Genomic DNA, 18333 nt, shown 5'->3' with positions numbered 1-18333 from the left:
GTGTTTCTGTGTTTGTGAGTCCATAAATACAATCTGTTTTTCAGAAGTTTTCATTATTTTGGTGGCACAGCAGTTTGGCTGAGCACTGTTAGCATAGAGTGCTGCAGGGATGACAGATTTTTGTAGGCCAGCCTGGAAGTTAGCATCACTCTGGTTTCCCTCCAAAAAAGAAAAAAAAAAAAAGGATTTTTCCATTGGATTTTAGATTACTGCACAAAATACATTCAGTGGTGAACAAAAGTTAATGACACTTTTAATGATTTCTGATGTGTAAATGCAATCACAAGAAGTAAAAAGGTCATGTCATGCTATAAACGAATTGCACCATAGTCATACGAGTTCATGTCACCACTAAGTGACTCGTATTCAACGCGATGATGTTTAATGTCCCAAACAACCTCTGTGGTCTCATTTAGCCACTTGTTAGCAACTGCCTTTTTTAAGACGTAAAAGCTTCAACTTCACAAATGAGGTATTTACCAACGTATTTTATGTTGTAGGACAGAACATGAAAATCTAACCAAAATATACTGACTTTGAGACAAGGGAACTGGAAGTGCTAATATGGTAACTCATTTTCAGGTTTTAGAACTAATTCCTGCAGCACTCTATCAAGGACAAAAACACACAGTATTGTAAAGAATATCAAAAATATAGACAAATAAATAAGTCACAAATTACTCAAAATGACTGTGTTCTCACGTTGTTATATTCAGACCCACATCACTGCTGCATCAGAAGACACAGCCTCCTCATTCACTTCAGTGAGACAAGTACAGGGGGCAAAATAACAAAAAGTCCACCAACAGTGTGGCATTATTGTTCAGCCTGGCTGCATCTCAGTAGAATCCCACTCGCTGTCGGACCTCTCTGAGGACCGGTGCAGCCAGTTCCCGAGCCCTGTGCGTCCCCCGGGCCAGCACACCCTCCACGTGAGCACGGTCCGACCTCAGCCTCTCAATCTCCTGTCTGATGGGCGTCAACCTCTGGATCACAGCCTCAGTCACAAGCTTCTTGTAAGCACCCGTGTCCAAGCCTCTGGCCTGGGACACCGCCTCCTCCACGCTGATCATCGCCATGGCAGCGTGGATCGTCACCAGGTTGGACACGCCCGGCCGCGTCTCTGGGTCAAAGGTGACCTCGGAGGTAAAGTCAGTGACGGCACGGCGAACCTTGAGGGCGATGTTGTCAGGAGAGTCTGTGATGGAAATTGTCGCCATCGTTTGGGTGTCAGATTTGGACATTTTGGCTGAAGGGTCACGCAGGGATTTGACCTTTCGTGTAGAGCCTATGGGAGGAAATCAGATTGAGAACTCCATTAGTATAATGAAAAACCATGTTTCCAAAAATGAATTCCAGCAACTAATGGAGATCCTATTTACACTAGACAAAAAAACTTATTGAGTTTGGAGAAAAAATCAAACTGAAAATGTTAAAGAGATGATGAAGGGCATCATTTTGACCCATACTTTAAAATCTAATAAAAACAATCATTTTAAATTAATCCTTTTTTCTTGTCAGATTATCCATTAATTTTCTTAAAATGGACTTAATGCTTAACAAAACTAGTTTGAAATCATTGCAAAGAAATGTCTTGACAGAGTCAGTTTGTAAACTTATTTATTTTTTATTAAAAGTGATTTTTTACGTGTTTTTTATGTGAATGAGCTGCTGGTTTCACAGGTTAAGACACAGACAACGTACACACAGCGCGCTGGTGGGAAAGGAAAGGAAGGAGAGTCTTTTCGCAAAACCGAATGAAGAATTATAGTTTCATTATTGCTGTGTGTGTGTGTGTGTCCCAGTGTGAAGCAGACGTATCTCCGTGTGAAGTGATGAGCAGACCGTGGGAGCTGGGATTTCCTTTCCTTTCTTATTTATCAAACCCACACTTCCGCAATCTTGCAAGCTCCACTTCTTTTTCTATCCCATCCTACTAGTAGTCCACATCCGTCCCACGTGTCACATCCTGTTTATCACCGCTGAGACGTCCTTCTTTCAGCCAAATAATAAAGGCTTTGAGTGTTCGGTTTGGTCTCAAACTGAAAGTGGTGACTGGCAACTCTGCTTCGCTAAACTCAAGAAATGAGGATGAGCTCCACCAGCCTGAGCCAAATACTGTCGAGCTCCTGGCTGTGCACACACACACACACACAGACATGCACGCATAACCCCTCCCTGAAGTCATCTCGAGGACATCTTCCCAAATCTATTATCACTCCATTATTCAGATACGAGAGGAGGAAAATATTTCTTTAATCAAAGCTGCACTGCACACATGACTGACTCCATCTTCTGTTTTTATGATGCTGATAATCAAGGACGATGAAACTGGGATCTCTGAACATGTTGGCCATGTGTGTGTGTAAAACAGAGCACAAACTGGAAAACACCACGTAATCATTTCTATATTGTATATTAAATCTCTGTTTAATGACCTAATATTTCCCTGAGTTTCACTTACAGGTCACAGTGTGTTGGATTTATGGGGATTTATTTGTAGAATATGGCAGAGAAGGAATACAACATTCATAAGTAGGTTTTCATCAGTGTATAATCACCTGAAAATACAACTATTTAAAGGAGATATATGTAATATATTTACTAAGTCAAAAAATGACTGTGATATTTCATCAGAGATTAAAGGGATAGTTTGCCCAAAAATGAAAATTCAGTCATTATCTACTCATCTTCCTGCAGATTGAAGGTCGGGTTTAGTTTTTTAGTCCACAAAACACTGGAGTTCCACAGGAAAACAGTGTTGCAGAATCTCCCAAACAATTGAGGTGGATGGTGACCAGTTTAAATGATAAAAACAACAGAATAAAAACATAAAATGCCTGTCTCCTAAAGCCCCAACATGCCAAGTTGACAAAAAAAAGGTTATTTACACCATGTTTTCAGCCTGAAACTTCACTGCAGATCCTTAGCTTGAAGCCATGTTCACGTGCACATGCACACTGTCTTGAACTGGGTATGTGTGGTGTGACGGTGTGCGCCCACAAGTGAATGGCATGCCTGGGATTTAGGAGACTTGGATTATGCCAGACAAGCAATATGGAGGCATTTTACGTTTTTATTCAGTTGTTTTTTTTATGTTGGGAAACTTGTCACCATTCACTTCCATTGTTTGGGAGATTTTACAACACTGTTTTCCTGTGAAACTCCAGCAGTGTTTTGTGGACTAAAAATAAATCCAACCCTCAGTCAACATGAGAGTGACTAGATAATAACTGCATTTTCCTTTTTGGTTGATCTATCCCTTTAAGGAATCATGCTAAGTTAAAATACTGGCTTCTCCAACAACAACAATGCTACAGCCAGCATGTTCTCTCCAACAGGGTCCACCATGTTTCAGTGGCATCTTTCTACAGTAGCCCAGGATGGACAAATCAAACACTGACTTTTGAATGGGCCTTTTTTTTTTTTGCAAGTTTTGCTGCCACCGTCCTCCACACTAGTAAAGGGGAGGTGCGCTGTCCATAATCTGCAAACTCACTGCTAGATGCCAATAAATCCTACATACTGGTCCTTTAAGTGTAATCTGTGACTGGCCACTGTTTTGTTGTTGTTGTTTTTAGTTTAACCTTTATTTAACCAAGCGAGTCTCACTGAGGTTGGAGACTTTGTTTACAAAGTTGTAGTCAAAACATTAAAAAAAAAAATGACACAAACCAACAGACAAGGCCAGAAAGAGTCATGGAAAGAGATAATTAAAATTGAATCTTATCGCAGAAGTTAAAATAGTCTTCGGGGATATGCATTCGCTTCCATCCCCAGGGGTTGAAGCAACATGAAGGCTGTCTTATTCACCGCAGAGAGGAAATATATGTCTGGTCATTTGAGGTTGTAATTGAAATTAATTTACAAAGGGCCGCTTCAGTGAGATGATGTCAACCATGAAACGCCACGTCCCTGGTTCAAATCCAGCTGTGGACCTTTGTTGCATGTCCTCCATTCCTCTCCTTTGTTTCCTGTCATCTCTCTACTATCATCTCCACCCAATAAAAAGGCAAGAAATGCCATAAATGTTTCAAGAAAGACATAAGTTTGGAGACAAAGCCTAAAAATACCAGAATTACTATAAAAACACCACTGAAAAAACACACAGCTCTTGACATTTGTTGCTTTGCTCTTCCCTGTATTGTTCTTGTTTCAGTGATTTGCTAAGCAACTCTTGATGAAGTTGCATCATCCAAATATTTCCAGCAAGTAAAAAATAGGGTTTGATAATAGAAAAGACTTTAGCGACATGAGACATTGAAGTGCAGGGGGTTCTGAAGCTGCTGTTTTCTTTGATAATAATTCAGTAAAAGGAAGGAAAAGCAAGAGACCAATTTATACACTCACAGAGGCAGGAAATATAACAGAATATGACGCGGCTACAAGACACATTCTAACCTGCACAGCAATAACTCCCTCATCAAGTTATTTTTGTCTGTAATTGAATTCTTAAAATGTTATTTTCTTAAAACAAGTGCAGTGAGTATATGTTACTTTGCTCCCAATGCAAATGAACTTGTTTCAAGCGCCTTAAAAAATCAAGTTTGTTTGGTCTTAATTCTAGCAAAGCAATGTGCTTTGCTAGAAGTCTTTCTAGTTTCTAGATGCAGACACGGTAATTTCTTATTAAAATGACTGAAACAAGCTGATTTCTACTAAAACTGGTTGACTGTACATGCAGAATTTCTACTTGTTTTAAGAAGTAAAGTTTTAATGACTCAGTTACGGACAAAAATGATAAAAAAAAAATGTATTTTTATTCAGATATCACCATGGCATTCTCTCCATTAATATATACAGCTCACAGGTGAAACGCACAAGCTTTTGTACCTAGTAATTAAGAAGTATAGTTTAAGTGGTAATACCTAATTTAAACAGCTGCTTATACAAACAGAATTTTTTTACTGTGCGTTTCAAATGATTTACTGTAATGCTGAAACTCGTAAGCCTGTTAAATATATTTTGAGTATAAAAATAAAATGAAAATAAAATGGTAAATTCGAGATAGTAGATTATATAAACAGAATTGAGGACTGAATTCTGACACCAATCACCGACAACAAGCAATCTTGTTTAGTTTAGTAATCTGATGAAACCTAGTGTGTGTATACGTGCCGCCATGCCTGTAAACGAGTGTGTTCTTACTGAGCAGAGCGCGGGGTTCAGGGAACAGGTCTCCGTAGCGTCCGTTGAAGATGCGAGCGAGATCCTGAGCCAGTTCTAAATGCTGGATCTGATCCTCTCCGACGGGGACATGAGTGGACCTGAGAGAGGAACCAGCAACACAACATGAGCTTCCTAAACAACTGTGCACCCTGAAAGCACACAACTTAAAGTACACAGCAAGATGAGAGCACAAATTGGAGACACTTGAAGGCACTGTCGGAGTTCTCGTCAGCATTGGTTTAGCAACTTAGTAACTGTCACTTGAGAGGAAGTAATCAATTTATTTCATCTTTAATAAAATCCAGAGAGCAGCAGAGATGCTACTTTACCCTTTATTTCCTGAGGAAATTAAGTTAGGCCAACTGATGGTTCAAACAGAAACCCCTGAAGAGATAACTATGTTCAGAGATTTGTTGCTGAACTATTCATTTTCTTTGTGGAAACACCAAGCTACAATAATCCCACAACCACATATATTTGTGGATCATACATTAAAATATGATGCTTCATCAGACATTTTCTCAGCACCAAAATCTGACGCTACGACCAGGTTGCACCAACAAATATTAATTTAATCGAAGTTTTAAAAAGACTTTAATCAGAGTTTTAATCAGAGTTTCAGAGTTGAGCAAAACTAGGTCTAAAATTAGCACTGTTGCACAATGAAAAGATCTCGATTTAGTAAATCCAAGTTTGTTGATATAAACTGAAATTAAACAGAGTTTTATCAGTATGGAGACACCCGCTTACCCAAATTAAAATTAATTAAAAATAATAAATGAATGAATTAAAGTGCTGTCAGGACCTAATAAGTATAAAAGAGTGCGGAAAACATTGGGCTGCTAAAACATTAGCTGGCCTAGTTAGCCAACAAGTGATGGCTCAGCAGAGAAGCTCTGATTTCTCCTCTAAAAGAAAAACGTGAAGGCTGAATTAATGGAGAAATATGGCCAAATCATACAAGATTAAAAAGGGACAAGAGCACAGTAAGGAAAAAAACACGCTTGGCAACTGGCAGAATGTTTTGACAGATCAATTGGAGTGAAATAAAGAAGAGATGCATCAAAGCCTCACTTGTGTCGAGTCTTTGTTCAAGGAACTTGATTATTTTGCTCAATCCATCTCAAAAAAGTGGCCATTTTAAAAGTTAAACCTTCACAAGTGTAGAGTTAATACTGGATTACATGTTTTGGTGCAGATTTAAATGTGATCCCTGTTTAAAGTAAAAACTAAATTGAGTATTAAAGAGAAATTTAAAGAAAGAAATCTTAATTTTAAGCTATAATAGTTTGGTGCAGCATAATTCAAAGTTAAACCATGATTTCATCAGATTTAAACATTAATCCTTGTTTGTGCAACCCAGCACCCAAGACTTATATTAAACATCGGAAACCCAAACAAAACAGCTTGATGCATTAAAAATACATTAAGGAGTGATAAAGGGCTGTTTCACATATTTTCTTATTTAGTATTATCTACCTATGAATATAGTTTTGGTTTTATTTGTGCAGGTTTTGAGACATAAAATTATCCCTCCACCTCCACACAACAGAGAAGAATGGAATTTTATTTTATTACTCACAACAATGAAAATGCTAAAATTCAACAGCAACATCTCTTTCTAGAAACAATGTCCCCATTATTATGGATAAACAGCAGAACACTAGTAACAACAATGGAGGTAAGTGAGGAAATACATTTGCTTGGGTGTTTTGTGTATGGGTGATCTGACCTTTTAAAATGTCCTCAGAGGAGAAAAATAGATTATACTGCAGGGAATACTTGGACGGTGACTGATATCATTGGCCAATCAGGCTGCGGTAGAAAACCACCCAGACCGTGACACCTCTCTTCTTGTGATCATTTAATACATTACAACCTTAAACACAGTAACACAATATATGGCATATGCTCTGTGAAAAAGCCCCTCTGCTGTTTTCCCCTATGGGTAATGTTTTATTTCATATGCAGTAACTGATTTCATGTTTTATGATGTTAACAGAGGTGGTCCTTGTTTTCAGGTAAGGTGATCCACCTCAGTTATAAAACTCCATGGAAAATCCTGCCGATACTTAATGTTTAATGCACATTATCAATACCAGCAGTATTAAAAATGTACATTAAGCGGAGAGGATTTACAACCACAAGAACCTACAGTTCAAAAGGAGTGGCTCTTTTTCTTTATTGGAATACAGGCATTCACAGGCATTGGAATATAGTTTATATCATCAGTTATAATCGTGCTAAGAATGACCTCACCGACAGCTTTAGCTCAAAGAAACCGACGACCCAGCGAGAGCTTCTTGCGCAGGCTTACAGTTGATTGATTTGGCATTAAATCTGCTTTTTAACAAGATGGTCACACATGTCTGCATGTTCGAACAATAAAAACGGCTTTATTTTCTCAGCGTGTATCTGAAGAAAAATAAGGCAAATAAAACCACATAGAAAGCACAGTATGTGACCAGCTACCAGAGGAGGAATATATATAAATTAATATTTTGATTAGTTTGGGTTGAAAAACAGTGAATCTATCCTTTCACAGGCTTTGGTGCTGAGATTTACTGGAGAATGGAATATAATGATAAACATATACAGGGCAACAACAGCCAATAAACAGCCAGTGAATGCTCTTTGCACAGAGAAAAAAAAAGTCTTAACAGGTTAATGGAAGAAGCTCAATAAAGACTTTAAAGACTTAGCGCTCAATTTTGCATTGAGAAATGCAATAACAACATTTTTCTGACAACACACACACACATTCACATGCTCACACACACACACACACACACACACACACACACACACACACACCATCCTACTCCTACATAGACCTCACTTGTAGAGGAGAATGTCAGCAGCCTGGAGGACGGGATATGTGTAGAGACCAACACTGCCTTCATTCTTCAGTTTGCTTTTCATCTGAATGAAAGATTGAGAAAAGAAAAAACAAGCAGGATGAGATAGAGGAAAAAATTAAGAACATGAAAAGGAAAAAAAGAAAAATGAAACACAAAAAAACTAGTTTGGAGACGCCCACCAAGGCCAACTGTCCAGTCTAATGTATGCAAATTATCCTGGCCCACAATAACCCTGAAACAGGCTTATCTGGTTTTATCAACTTGGCAAAAACAATAAGGATAATTTAGACTTTGCTTATTTCTTACATACCTGCTGCATTAGTAATGTTCGAGGTGGCTGTTATGATATGTTACATGATTACTCACGGCACACCATTCACTTAATTACAACAGGTTCGCACACTAAATTTGAGCAATAAATTCAGTTCATTTTGCCAGATACACAGATGTTACAATGGACCTGTCTCCAGAGACAAAAATAATTTATGCATCCACCCATGATCTGGATCTGCTCCAAAACTGAATGGGTTCTTCCTTCATCTTTGGCCCATGCAACACCATTCCAACAACTTTAATGAAAATCAGGCCATCATTATTCCATTTTGTTTTTCCTTAATCCTCTTGACAAACAGACAAACAAACCCGATCGAAAACCTTCTTGGTGGAAGTAATAAAAACGCCATGCAGGATGCAGGGGGAAAGAGTGACTCAAGTTGACTTTTGCTGTAACCCAGAAAGAGACATTTTCACTTTTATGATCCATCAGTTCTCAGACATATGGGGTACGGATGAGTTCATGTGAAATTTTCCACCGTGTTGAGATTAACTCATCTGTTGAATAAACAAAAGGTGTTTCCTATATAACAACAGAGGCCAAGAAGAGGGAACCACCGGGTCCCTAGCTGCGTCTGAACATGCACTAAAACTCCATGTGGCTCAGGAAACTGTGATTTTAAGACTTTTGAAAAATCTGGCATTGGAATTGAAAAACAAGACAATAAAACAGACAACAGGGATGCTGGATTAATGCAGAAACTCAGACGGAGTGGGGAAAGGAATTATCTTAATTGGCAACTATTAAACTGAAGTTAAGTGAGGACGCTGTAAGAACCATCCAGATTGTTACCAGTGCTAACTTCAAAAGCCCACATCTGTGATGGTAGTGGTGTGAGTCTGTGTCCACGGCATGGTTAACTGTCACGTCTGTGATGGCACAGCTAATGCTGAAAGGTGCACACAGGTTTTGGAGCGACACATGCTGCCATCCAGATGACATCCCTGCTTATTTTATTCAAACAATGTGAAGATACATTCTGCATAGAGTTCAGGTACTAGACTGACCTGTCGCAGGTCCAGACCTGTCTCCCACTGAAAATGCATGGTCCATTATGAAGCACAAAATATGACAACAGAAACCCCGGACCCCCTGTTGAGCCCCTCAAGTCGTATGTCAAGCAAGAATGTTGCAGGCATCAAATTCAGAATGAGTGTATGTTTACAAAGAACAATAAAGTTTATGGGCGGCACGGTGGTGCAGTGGTTGGCACTGCCGCCTCACAGCAAGAAGGTCCTGAGTTCGATTCCCCGGCTTGCTGGGGCGGGGCCTTTCTGTGTGGAATTTGCATGTTCTCCCCATGTCTGCGTGGGTTCTCTCTGGGTTCTCCGGCCTCCTCCCACAGTCCAAAGACATGCATGCTAGGTTAATTGGTGACTCTAAATTGCCTGTAGGTGTGAATGTGAGTGTGAGTGGTTGTCTGTCTGTGTGTCAGCCCTGCGATGAACTGGCGACTTGTCCAGGGTGAACCCCGCCTCTCGCCCAATGTCAGCTGGGATAGGCCCTAGCAGCCCGCGACCCTTACGGAATAAGCGGTTACAGAAAATGAAGGAATGAATAAAGTTTATCAGACTGAACATTAAATATCTTGTCTGTGCTGCATACAACTGAATATAGGTCGAAAAGTTTTTGCTAATAATTGCATTCTGTTTTTATTTACATTTTACACACCATTCAAACTTTTTGGGAATTCATGATATAATTTACCACAATAGGGGCCACCTTTATCTTCAGATTGCAGTTTGTTCAATAAAAGATTTGACTGCACAAAAACAGGAATCCAAGCCCGATTTTAAGGCTAGTGTCTGTTTGTGTTCAGCTATGAAATAAATACATCTCATCTCCAGTTGATGATATGCTTAGTCGAAAACAGATCTGACCGCAACAAGTAACAGGATATTAGGGTTGGACTCAATTGGATTTCACATCAGTCAGTTCAAAATATAATTTGGCACTGCCTCTCCATATTGACAGGCGGTGCAATTTGGACAGAAGAATCCACTCCGGCACAAAAGGTCTTTTTTTCTGTGCATCTTTAAAACTTCAGCAAGTGATGAATAACTATTGCAGACAAGAGAGAGTAAAGAGCAGCAAGTTGTGTACTGTAGTTATCAAGGCAGGGACACAATTAAACTGCTTCCATGTTTGTTGTTTGAGGCTCAAGAATGAACACCCGTGGCCATTTACATCGGTATTACTGTGCCAAATTGTTGCAGGATGTCAGATCTCATTGTGAATATTGATTTACTTAGTTGCATAGTTGAGAGGTGGAAAAAGATGAACAGGATAGAGAAGGAACAAATAAATTAAAGGAGATACACTGAAATTCATGAGAAAAACTGGAGAGCTGGAAAAGTCAAGAAACAAAGCTGGAACCATTAAACAGACTGTAAGGACGCTTCGTTTTATGCCGCTGTAAGAAATGCCTGCATTTAGCAATTTACAATCAGCTGATCCTGGTGGCTGTTGAAAGGTCCCAAGTTTAATACTAGCAAGTGTTTTCGTTGGAGGAGTGAAAAACTTTGCAGAGAAGAAGCCAACAATACATCCCACCACCAAGCTCACTTTCTGGTGAAAAGAAACAAAGCGAGCCGACAGGGATTTATGTTTGAGCACCCAGGGAACCCACCATGTACTGTCACTTTGTTGGAGAAATACTTCTAGTTACTTTTATCTCCACCCAAAGCAAACCAACTATACCAATGTTTTGTGGTAGCTAGGTCGCCTTGTCTGTGTGTTGCTTGGCAACCATCCTGCTAAATGTTACTGAAGAACTACATTGCATGATGGAAGAATGATTATTTGTTCAAAAATATATTTGGATAGTTTGTTTGAGGTACTCTTTGTATAAGGACACGTGCACACAAAATCACAAAAAAAACTCTAAGGCACTCTCTTTTAAATCAATTAAAACACCATTATTGTCACAGCATGGTTATGTTAGACCTTTTTTTAGAGTTTTTTCTGATTTCAATGATTATTCATTATCAATAAATTATTTCATCTTTTGTTGCTGTATGTTTATGTTATGAAACCTTTGTATATGTAGTAACTATTTTATAGAAGCAATAAACCAGTGATTTTACAACAACAACACTCTTAGAAATAAAGGTGCAAACTAGAACCACAAACCCTCTTTGGTTCCTGATAGAACCTTTAAGGTTTCTTCAGAAGTAAATGGTTCTGGGTAGAACGTCAAGAACGCTTATTTTTAAGACTGTAGGTTTACTAATCACTGGTCTGAAATCTTAAAGCCTCACCTTCCACTGCGGCAGGTGTCGGAGGCGGGGCATGCTCGTCAGACAGCCGAGGATCCAGGAGAGCTCAGCGTGCTCGGACACCTGCGGGGTGGACAGAGACACATACAGACACACATATGTTATCACTGCATCACTGTAACTCAAGCCTCTTACATCTAGCACTGAATTATTCCGTTCAAGATCTTATGAATACTTTAGTCTCAAAGTTAGCCACAATATATCTTGAACTGAATCCCTTTTCCTAGATTCAATAACTTGATTTGACTGGGTTTTTCTTAATATTAGATTTTTCATATTTTACTCTGTATTTAGTCAGTCTTTTCTGATCTTTAACCTGTCACATTTGAAATATTACCAGTGGAGCTCAGTGGTATTTGTAGATGCTTTTGCACAAGCATCTAGAAGTCTTTTGGCTCATCAATTAGGTACTCAAAGTTGGACAAATCCTGAATCTTCAATGTTTTGATCCAGAAGGTGATTTCTTTACTACAACATGAAAAAAATCTGATAAACATTGCAAAGCTTCAAGTTACGAGGTTTGCAAGTTGCAGCATGCAAACAAAGAAATGTTCTGCTGTGGACAGGGCCAGCAACAAAAGGCATTTCAGCCACTCAAAATAAAGCCCACCAAAAAAAGTGTATGCTATAATTAGAACATTTTCACCATTTTCAGCCTCTTCCTACTGGACACCTCCATTATATAAGCCAAATATAGCTCTCTCCAAACCAACCAGACTCCACTGGAAAAACTAGTAGTTTTACCTCACAGAACACAGGCGTTGCTGGTCTAAAGCTGCATCGTTTGATTAGTTTGCTCGTGTTATTGTGTGACTTAGGGGCTCTAAAAAGGTTAGTTCAGATTCAGCAAAATCAAAGAATAAAACAAAGTAACAGGTCAAGGCAGCAGTTAACAAGCAACTCTGTGTTCTGTGAAGTAAAATTGCTGTGGAGTCTGGTTATATATAACTTTTGTCTTATATAACAGCGGTTTTCTGCCAGAAAAGGCTGTCTGGTGGCGAGGTAAAGCAGTGAAGATATTTCAAATATAGCATACTTTTTAGGTGATTAAAGTATGTTTTGTTGCTGTCCACAAGAGTACAATGCTTAGCTTCTGTGCTGGTACTCCTGCTCTCTTCAAACTCAGGGCGTGTTGACCACCATCTAGTGTAGTTAATACACTGACTCTGTTTAACACGTTATCAACAAAATAAGTGAACACACTTACATTTCAAATAATTATTTTCTGTGGCCCTTGATTAAGATATATCGACTTTTATTCATGTTATTGCTTATTTATTATGTTTAGATATTAGAAGTGACACTGAGACCCAAAGAGAGCTTGTTGCTGCTACAGATTGTAATTTGCCGCGTTTTTTTCTTTCATTCTCTTTGTAGTTTTTTTTTTCTCTTTTTCTCTCCAAGTTCACTTCATTTCTGCTGGGCTGCGTGTTCCTGTAACTGCTGGTCTGGAAGGCTGGGTGGGGTTGGACTAGGGGAAGCATGCAAGTGTTCAAAAATCAATAACGAGAGTAATAATATATATGATACACACTATGGACAAATCATTTATATCCACATGTACAAGCATTTTCTGTCTGTGCGTTAAAAAATAAAAACACTGACAACCACAGAGAGGCACTGGAGAGATAAATCGGAGTAATCAATTAATCAGACAGATTAAACAAGTGCAGATGAATGGATGAGAGGTCTGCTGTGGGACAGCTGTGCTGGAAGAAGAGGGTGACTCCCTAGCGCCTCCAAGTGGCAGAGAAGAATACTAGCAGTGCGTCCTCCACTCCTTATACAGGCAGGTGCACGCCTGTGCTTACTGTTAGGACAACTAAAAATGATGATGAAAATGATTAATATGCATTTCCTGATATTAATATATAGGTTGACATGAAACACTGTCTGTGCTGTTCTTTGCCATTTGTTTCAAATTTGTCATTGTTCAACATTACTGATTATATATCAGAACACTTTCAAAGCATATCCTTCATCCTTTAAATGTAGTTTAGAATAATATTTGTAGATTTGTCCTTACCACAAACTATCCTATATACTTAAATCAGCTTTTAGTTCCATTCAGATCATCATATTTACACTGAACAAACTTTGTTTTATTGTGACTAGAACCTTATGAGATGTGCTTTTATGTTTAAAGCAACATTAGACTGAAATAATTCGGCTATTTCACTGAAATTGATTTCTTCCTTTCATGTCTTCTTTGCATGTTTATCTTAAATCCATCAGGTCTCGTTTTCAGGCTTGGGAAGTAACAGATTACATGCAACGGGATCACGTAATTACAAATAAGGTAACTGTATTCCATTACAGTTACAGAAAAAACTGTTACAGTAACATTTAGTAAAATTATGGATTATTTAGCAGGATTACAATTTTAAAACACATTTTAAAATAAATAATGATATACCACCATGCACAACATGCTCACATTACACCAGGCATAATGGTGTCGGAGCCACACCTGGTAAATTTTACTGCTGTAAGATATTATAGAGCGTTACAGGAGAAATATGCAGGTACCTAGCATTAAAAAATGAATACTGCAGTCCAAATAGCAAGTTGGAGCCATGGACTGTATATAGGATGAATCCCTATTTAATATACAATCTATGATTGAAGAAAGTTGCTTTCCTCTGCCCTCTCCTCCCCAGACCTGAACCTCAGGCAGGCTGCAGAAACACAACAGGAGTGCAAGACAAGCACAATGTTGTAGTTTGACAACGATAAGGTAAGTTGATCACCTGTTAAAAACTGTCAGTTATCTGTCAATGTAAATTTAAGCTCATGATCCTGAGAACAAAAAGCCCTCTGCTCTGAAAATACACACTCTGGAGTTAGAGTTCAGTTACAGCCCACCAGACTCTATTAACATACTCCTCAATTTAACTGTTCTAAAGATCTATTCCTTTTAAAACACTGGGTTAGTCATTGTTTATAGTCATAAGAAATAACGAATGTTCGGTGAACATTTGGCATTAATTTGAACTCTAATAAACGTGAAATGGGAAAACAAAAACAGTTATTCTTGCCCAGAATGGAAATTTCAAAGGAGAACATGCTGGCTGTAGTGCTGTTGTTGGAGAAGCCAGTATTTCACTTAAGCATGTTTCCTTAATGTGTGATGACACATCATGGACATTTTATAATTTAGTACAGTAAATATATTAAAGATTCCTCCTCTAATGCTAGAGTTAAAAGAGAAAGTCTGTATTTACACTGACTGGGGAAGAAAAATTGAATTCTTTTATTTAGCTGCTGCTTTTGCCCTTTTGCAGGAAGATCTTAAAATCTATGTGAATTTGTATGTTGTATGTTTTTTGTTTAGACGACGTGATAGATTTGCTTTTCAAATTAGTTTAATTTGAAAGAAACTGTTTTGCATTTGGTCCGAAAAATGAATAACAATAATAGTATGTTGTTGCGAAGCAAAGAATAGGTGAATGTTAATGTAGGGTATCTTGTGCATCTGGCAGTGGTAAATTAAGTCCAACATATCCGCTTTCATAGAGGCTGTCCTGAGTGTATGTGTGAGTGTGTGGGGCTGCAGGAAATATCCTCCTGCTTCAGCATATTAAACTTTATGGACGCTGGCTATATTGCCATCCCCTCTTTCTCTTGTTGCTTGAAAAGCATTCTGGGGAGTGTGACGTCAACACCAGACACCAGGGACATAAGCCAGGATTTCAGGCTAGCATGTAGGGGGGCCGGTATTCATTACACCCTGCAGACAGACAAGAGATGGGACAGATGTCGATGACAGCGCAGAAAAGGGATGGATATGGTTTGAAGTGCAATAAAACTCTGATATTTAAAAGCTTGGGAAGAACAAGGACTCCATTCATGCTGCATGGCAAGAATGCAAGAGATATGCTAATGTTACAGATCACATGGGCATTAAACTGATAGTGAGTTATCATACAGCCATGGCAACGACTCCTTACGACTGTGAAGACGGGATTTTAGAGAACAGCTAACAGTTGGCCCCACACAGTAAATCAACTTTCCTCCTCAATACTTCTATAACACCCAGAGGATTTACGGATCTGCTGATTCATTCACTTCCTTTTTGATACAACTGACTCCAGCTCGCACAAGATCTGTTCTTTTTTTTTTTTTCAATGAAGTCGAGTATTTTCTTTGGGCAGTTGTCATATTTTTACATGTGGAGCAGGCGTGTTCAACGGGAGGGCTGCCTCGCTGCCAAGTTATGTGGCATAAAGCTAAACGGGAATAAAAATAGGCCTGTGAGTGTGTGTGTGTGTGTGTGTGTAGGGGAGGGGGTGGCAGACAAACACAGATGGACTGAACTTAACTATCTCTCTCTCTCTCTCTCTCTCTCCCTCTCCCTCTCCCTCTCCCTCTCCCTCTCCCTCTCACACACACACACACACACACACACACATACAGTATGTGTGCAGAGTGTTTGGTGGAGATAAGAATCAGGAGCGATCAAATAAGCATTTTGGGGCCGGCCGGCATGTCAGCAGGTAAACATTACACAGTTGACAGCAGTAAAATAAACAGTCAAAGATGGCTGCCTGTCCAGATATATATATTAACTACATAAGCAGACACTGCAGCATTGATTATGTTAAGGGCTGAATTTCTGTCCAATAACCACAGAAAATGTGTGAAATAAGTGTGCAGACATGAGCTAAACGTGTGTGCACAAAAATACGTTTCGAGGAAGGGCACTTTATATGTGATCAGGGATGAACAGTACTTTATTGCTCCTGAATGTTATTCATTTATCTTTCTATTTAATGTAAAGGAGAACAAAGCAGTGTATTTTCACAACAGACTAATGCTGATGATGAAGTTGGTGTTATTTCTTATTTTCGTATCTTTCTCTTTGTGAGTGTTGGGACACGCCAGGTGAGCAGCTACACACTGATTATATGCATATAATAAACATATGAATGTGCATGAAGGGAATTAATATTATTATTATTTCAGTTGTGCATAATGAACACTTGAGTGGCAAGTAAAGTTGCAATGATCAGTTGAAGAATTGATTAGTCAAGTGACAGAAAATTTGTTGTCATCTATTTTGATAATCAATTAAACCTTTCAGTAATATTTTTAGCAACAATGTTTTTAAAAACCCTGGAATTAAAATTGAAATTATGTACAAAGCAAGAAATAATTTAATTCCTGAATGATTACTGATGGATTTCCGATTTCTGATTTCCGAGCCCACACAATAATAAAAACAGAGCAAACTTGAATCACACTTCATTTTCCACAACACGATTGTACATGTCATAGCAGCTGTGCAGTAAATTATGGCTGCAACTAACAATTATTTTCATTATCAATTAATCTATAAAATGTCAAAAAACTGTGAAGAAAATGCTCATTACAATGTCCCAAAACGCAAAGTGATGTCTTCAAATTGCTTCTTTTCTCCAACTACCACTATCATAAATGAAAAAGAGAAGCACTTTTAAGAGGCTGGAACTGGCAAATGTTTGACATTCCTGCTTGAAAAATTACTGAAACGATTAACTGATTATCAGAATAGTTGGCAACTAATTTTCTTTTGATCATGTTAGCAATTAATCGACTGTTAGTTGAAGCTACTATCCACTTTAGTGTTCAGCTCTACAATAAATGGAAAAATATTCATATTTATATTGACATGTGCAGTAAAATAAAAGTTTGTGGTTATATGATGCTTATAATCTACTTGACATTGTAATTGCAGTAATAGTAACTCTTGAATGGAAAATACAATTTTTATTTAATGTATACATATGATGTCGTATTTGTTGCTTTTATTTTTCAAATCTAACCGACTGGACCAGCTGGAGAAAATCGTATCTGTTATATGAATCTGAACGAAACACAACAGATTCCATTTATCAGTCCATCCACCCTCTCCAGCCCACCTGAGACTGCTGGAAGAGGATCGCCCTCTCTGGGTCGATGCCGCAGGCCAGCAGGCTGGCTGCCATGTCCAGTATGTTGCTCCGGAGTTGGTCTGGGTCCTGCGGCTGTGTGATGGAGTGCAGGTCCACAATGCTGTACAGCACCGAGGGATACTGGTTCTGCAGGGCCACCCAGTTCTCCAGGGCACCAAGGTAGTTGCCCAGGTGGGGCACCCCGGTTGGCTGAATCCCCGAGAACACGCGTCCACCTCCAAGAGGCTCCTGGGAAAAAAGAGGAACATGTTCACTCAGGGTAGCTTAACTGGCACTTTCTAAGTTTAAGATGCTGTGAAGATATTTACAAGTAAGATGTTTTATAACCTGTATTCTGGGGTAGAAGCAACCAATTACTCAACTAACTAAGTACTCAAATTACTTAAGTTAAGTTATTTTTATCGGGTACATGTACTTTATTTGTACTTTAGTATGCAGTTAACTATATAATCTACTTAGTTATTTTTTAAAAATGACTTTATTTTATAGTCACCTCTAGTTTTACTTAGAGGTGACTAATATTTCAGTCATTTAACAGTATTTCTACTTGAGTACAGATTTTCAGTACTGTTTCCACTGCTGCCTGTATCCCACACATTTTGTTCTAGTGTTTTTTAAATGAAGACCATACAGACATAAATCATGTCTCATATGCTCAATACAATAGTACCAATAATATCAGTGTCTCAAAATGAAAGTAGTAATGATCAGTGGTGGAATGTAACAAAGTTTCTTGTTACTTTTGTTTTCTTCTGAAT

General features: G+C 38.6%; 1 protein-coding gene across 2 annotated transcripts; it reads right to left on the bottom strand.

The window, feature by feature from the left end:
• Positions 1-687: 687 nt before the first annotated feature.
• Positions 688-17799, bottom strand: wars2 (tryptophanyl tRNA synthetase 2, mitochondrial). Of its 2 annotated transcripts, none has more exons than XM_084724949.1 (5): positions 17543-17799; positions 11625-11705; positions 8009-8091; positions 5149-5267; positions 688-1288 (listed from the first exon to the last, which is right to left on the bottom strand). In XM_084724949.1, the coding sequence occupies exons 1-5, from the start codon at positions 17606-17608 to the stop codon at positions 840-842; spliced, it is 798 nt and encodes a 265-aa protein (XP_084581075.1). In that variant the 5' UTR covers positions 17609-17799; the 3' UTR covers positions 688-839. The 2 variants fall into 2 exon arrangements, with proteins under 2 accessions (XP_084581075.1, XP_084581074.1); XM_084724948.1 differs by having other exon boundaries at positions 7984-8091; positions 17543-17603.
• Between the last annotated feature and the right edge of the window lie 534 nt (positions 17800-18333).

This window comes from Lutjanus erythropterus, chromosome 8, assembly GCF_056507025.1.
Source record: "Lutjanus erythropterus isolate fLutEry1 chromosome 8, fLutEry1.hap2, whole genome shotgun sequence".
NCBI lineage: Eukaryota > Metazoa > Chordata > Actinopteri > Lutjaniformes > Lutjanidae > Lutjanus > Lutjanus erythropterus.
This window is presented reverse-complemented; position numbering and strand designations above follow the sequence as displayed.

Excerpts from the sequence above, each read along its gene's own strand:
- wars2 (XM_084724949.1), bottom strand. The coding sequence starts at position 17,608 with ATGGCAGCCAGCCTGCTGGCCTGCGGCATCGACCCAGAGAGGGCGATC. Across the intron at positions 11,706-17,542 it reads TCCTCTTCCAGCAGTCTCAG|GTGTCCGAGCACGCTGAGCT; the intron begins GTGGGCTGGAGA and ends TCCACCCCGCAG. Across the intron at positions 1,289-5,148 it reads TGAACCCCGCGCTCTGCTCA|GCTCTACACGAAAGGTCAAA; the intron begins GTAAGAACACAC and ends TTCCTCCCATAG.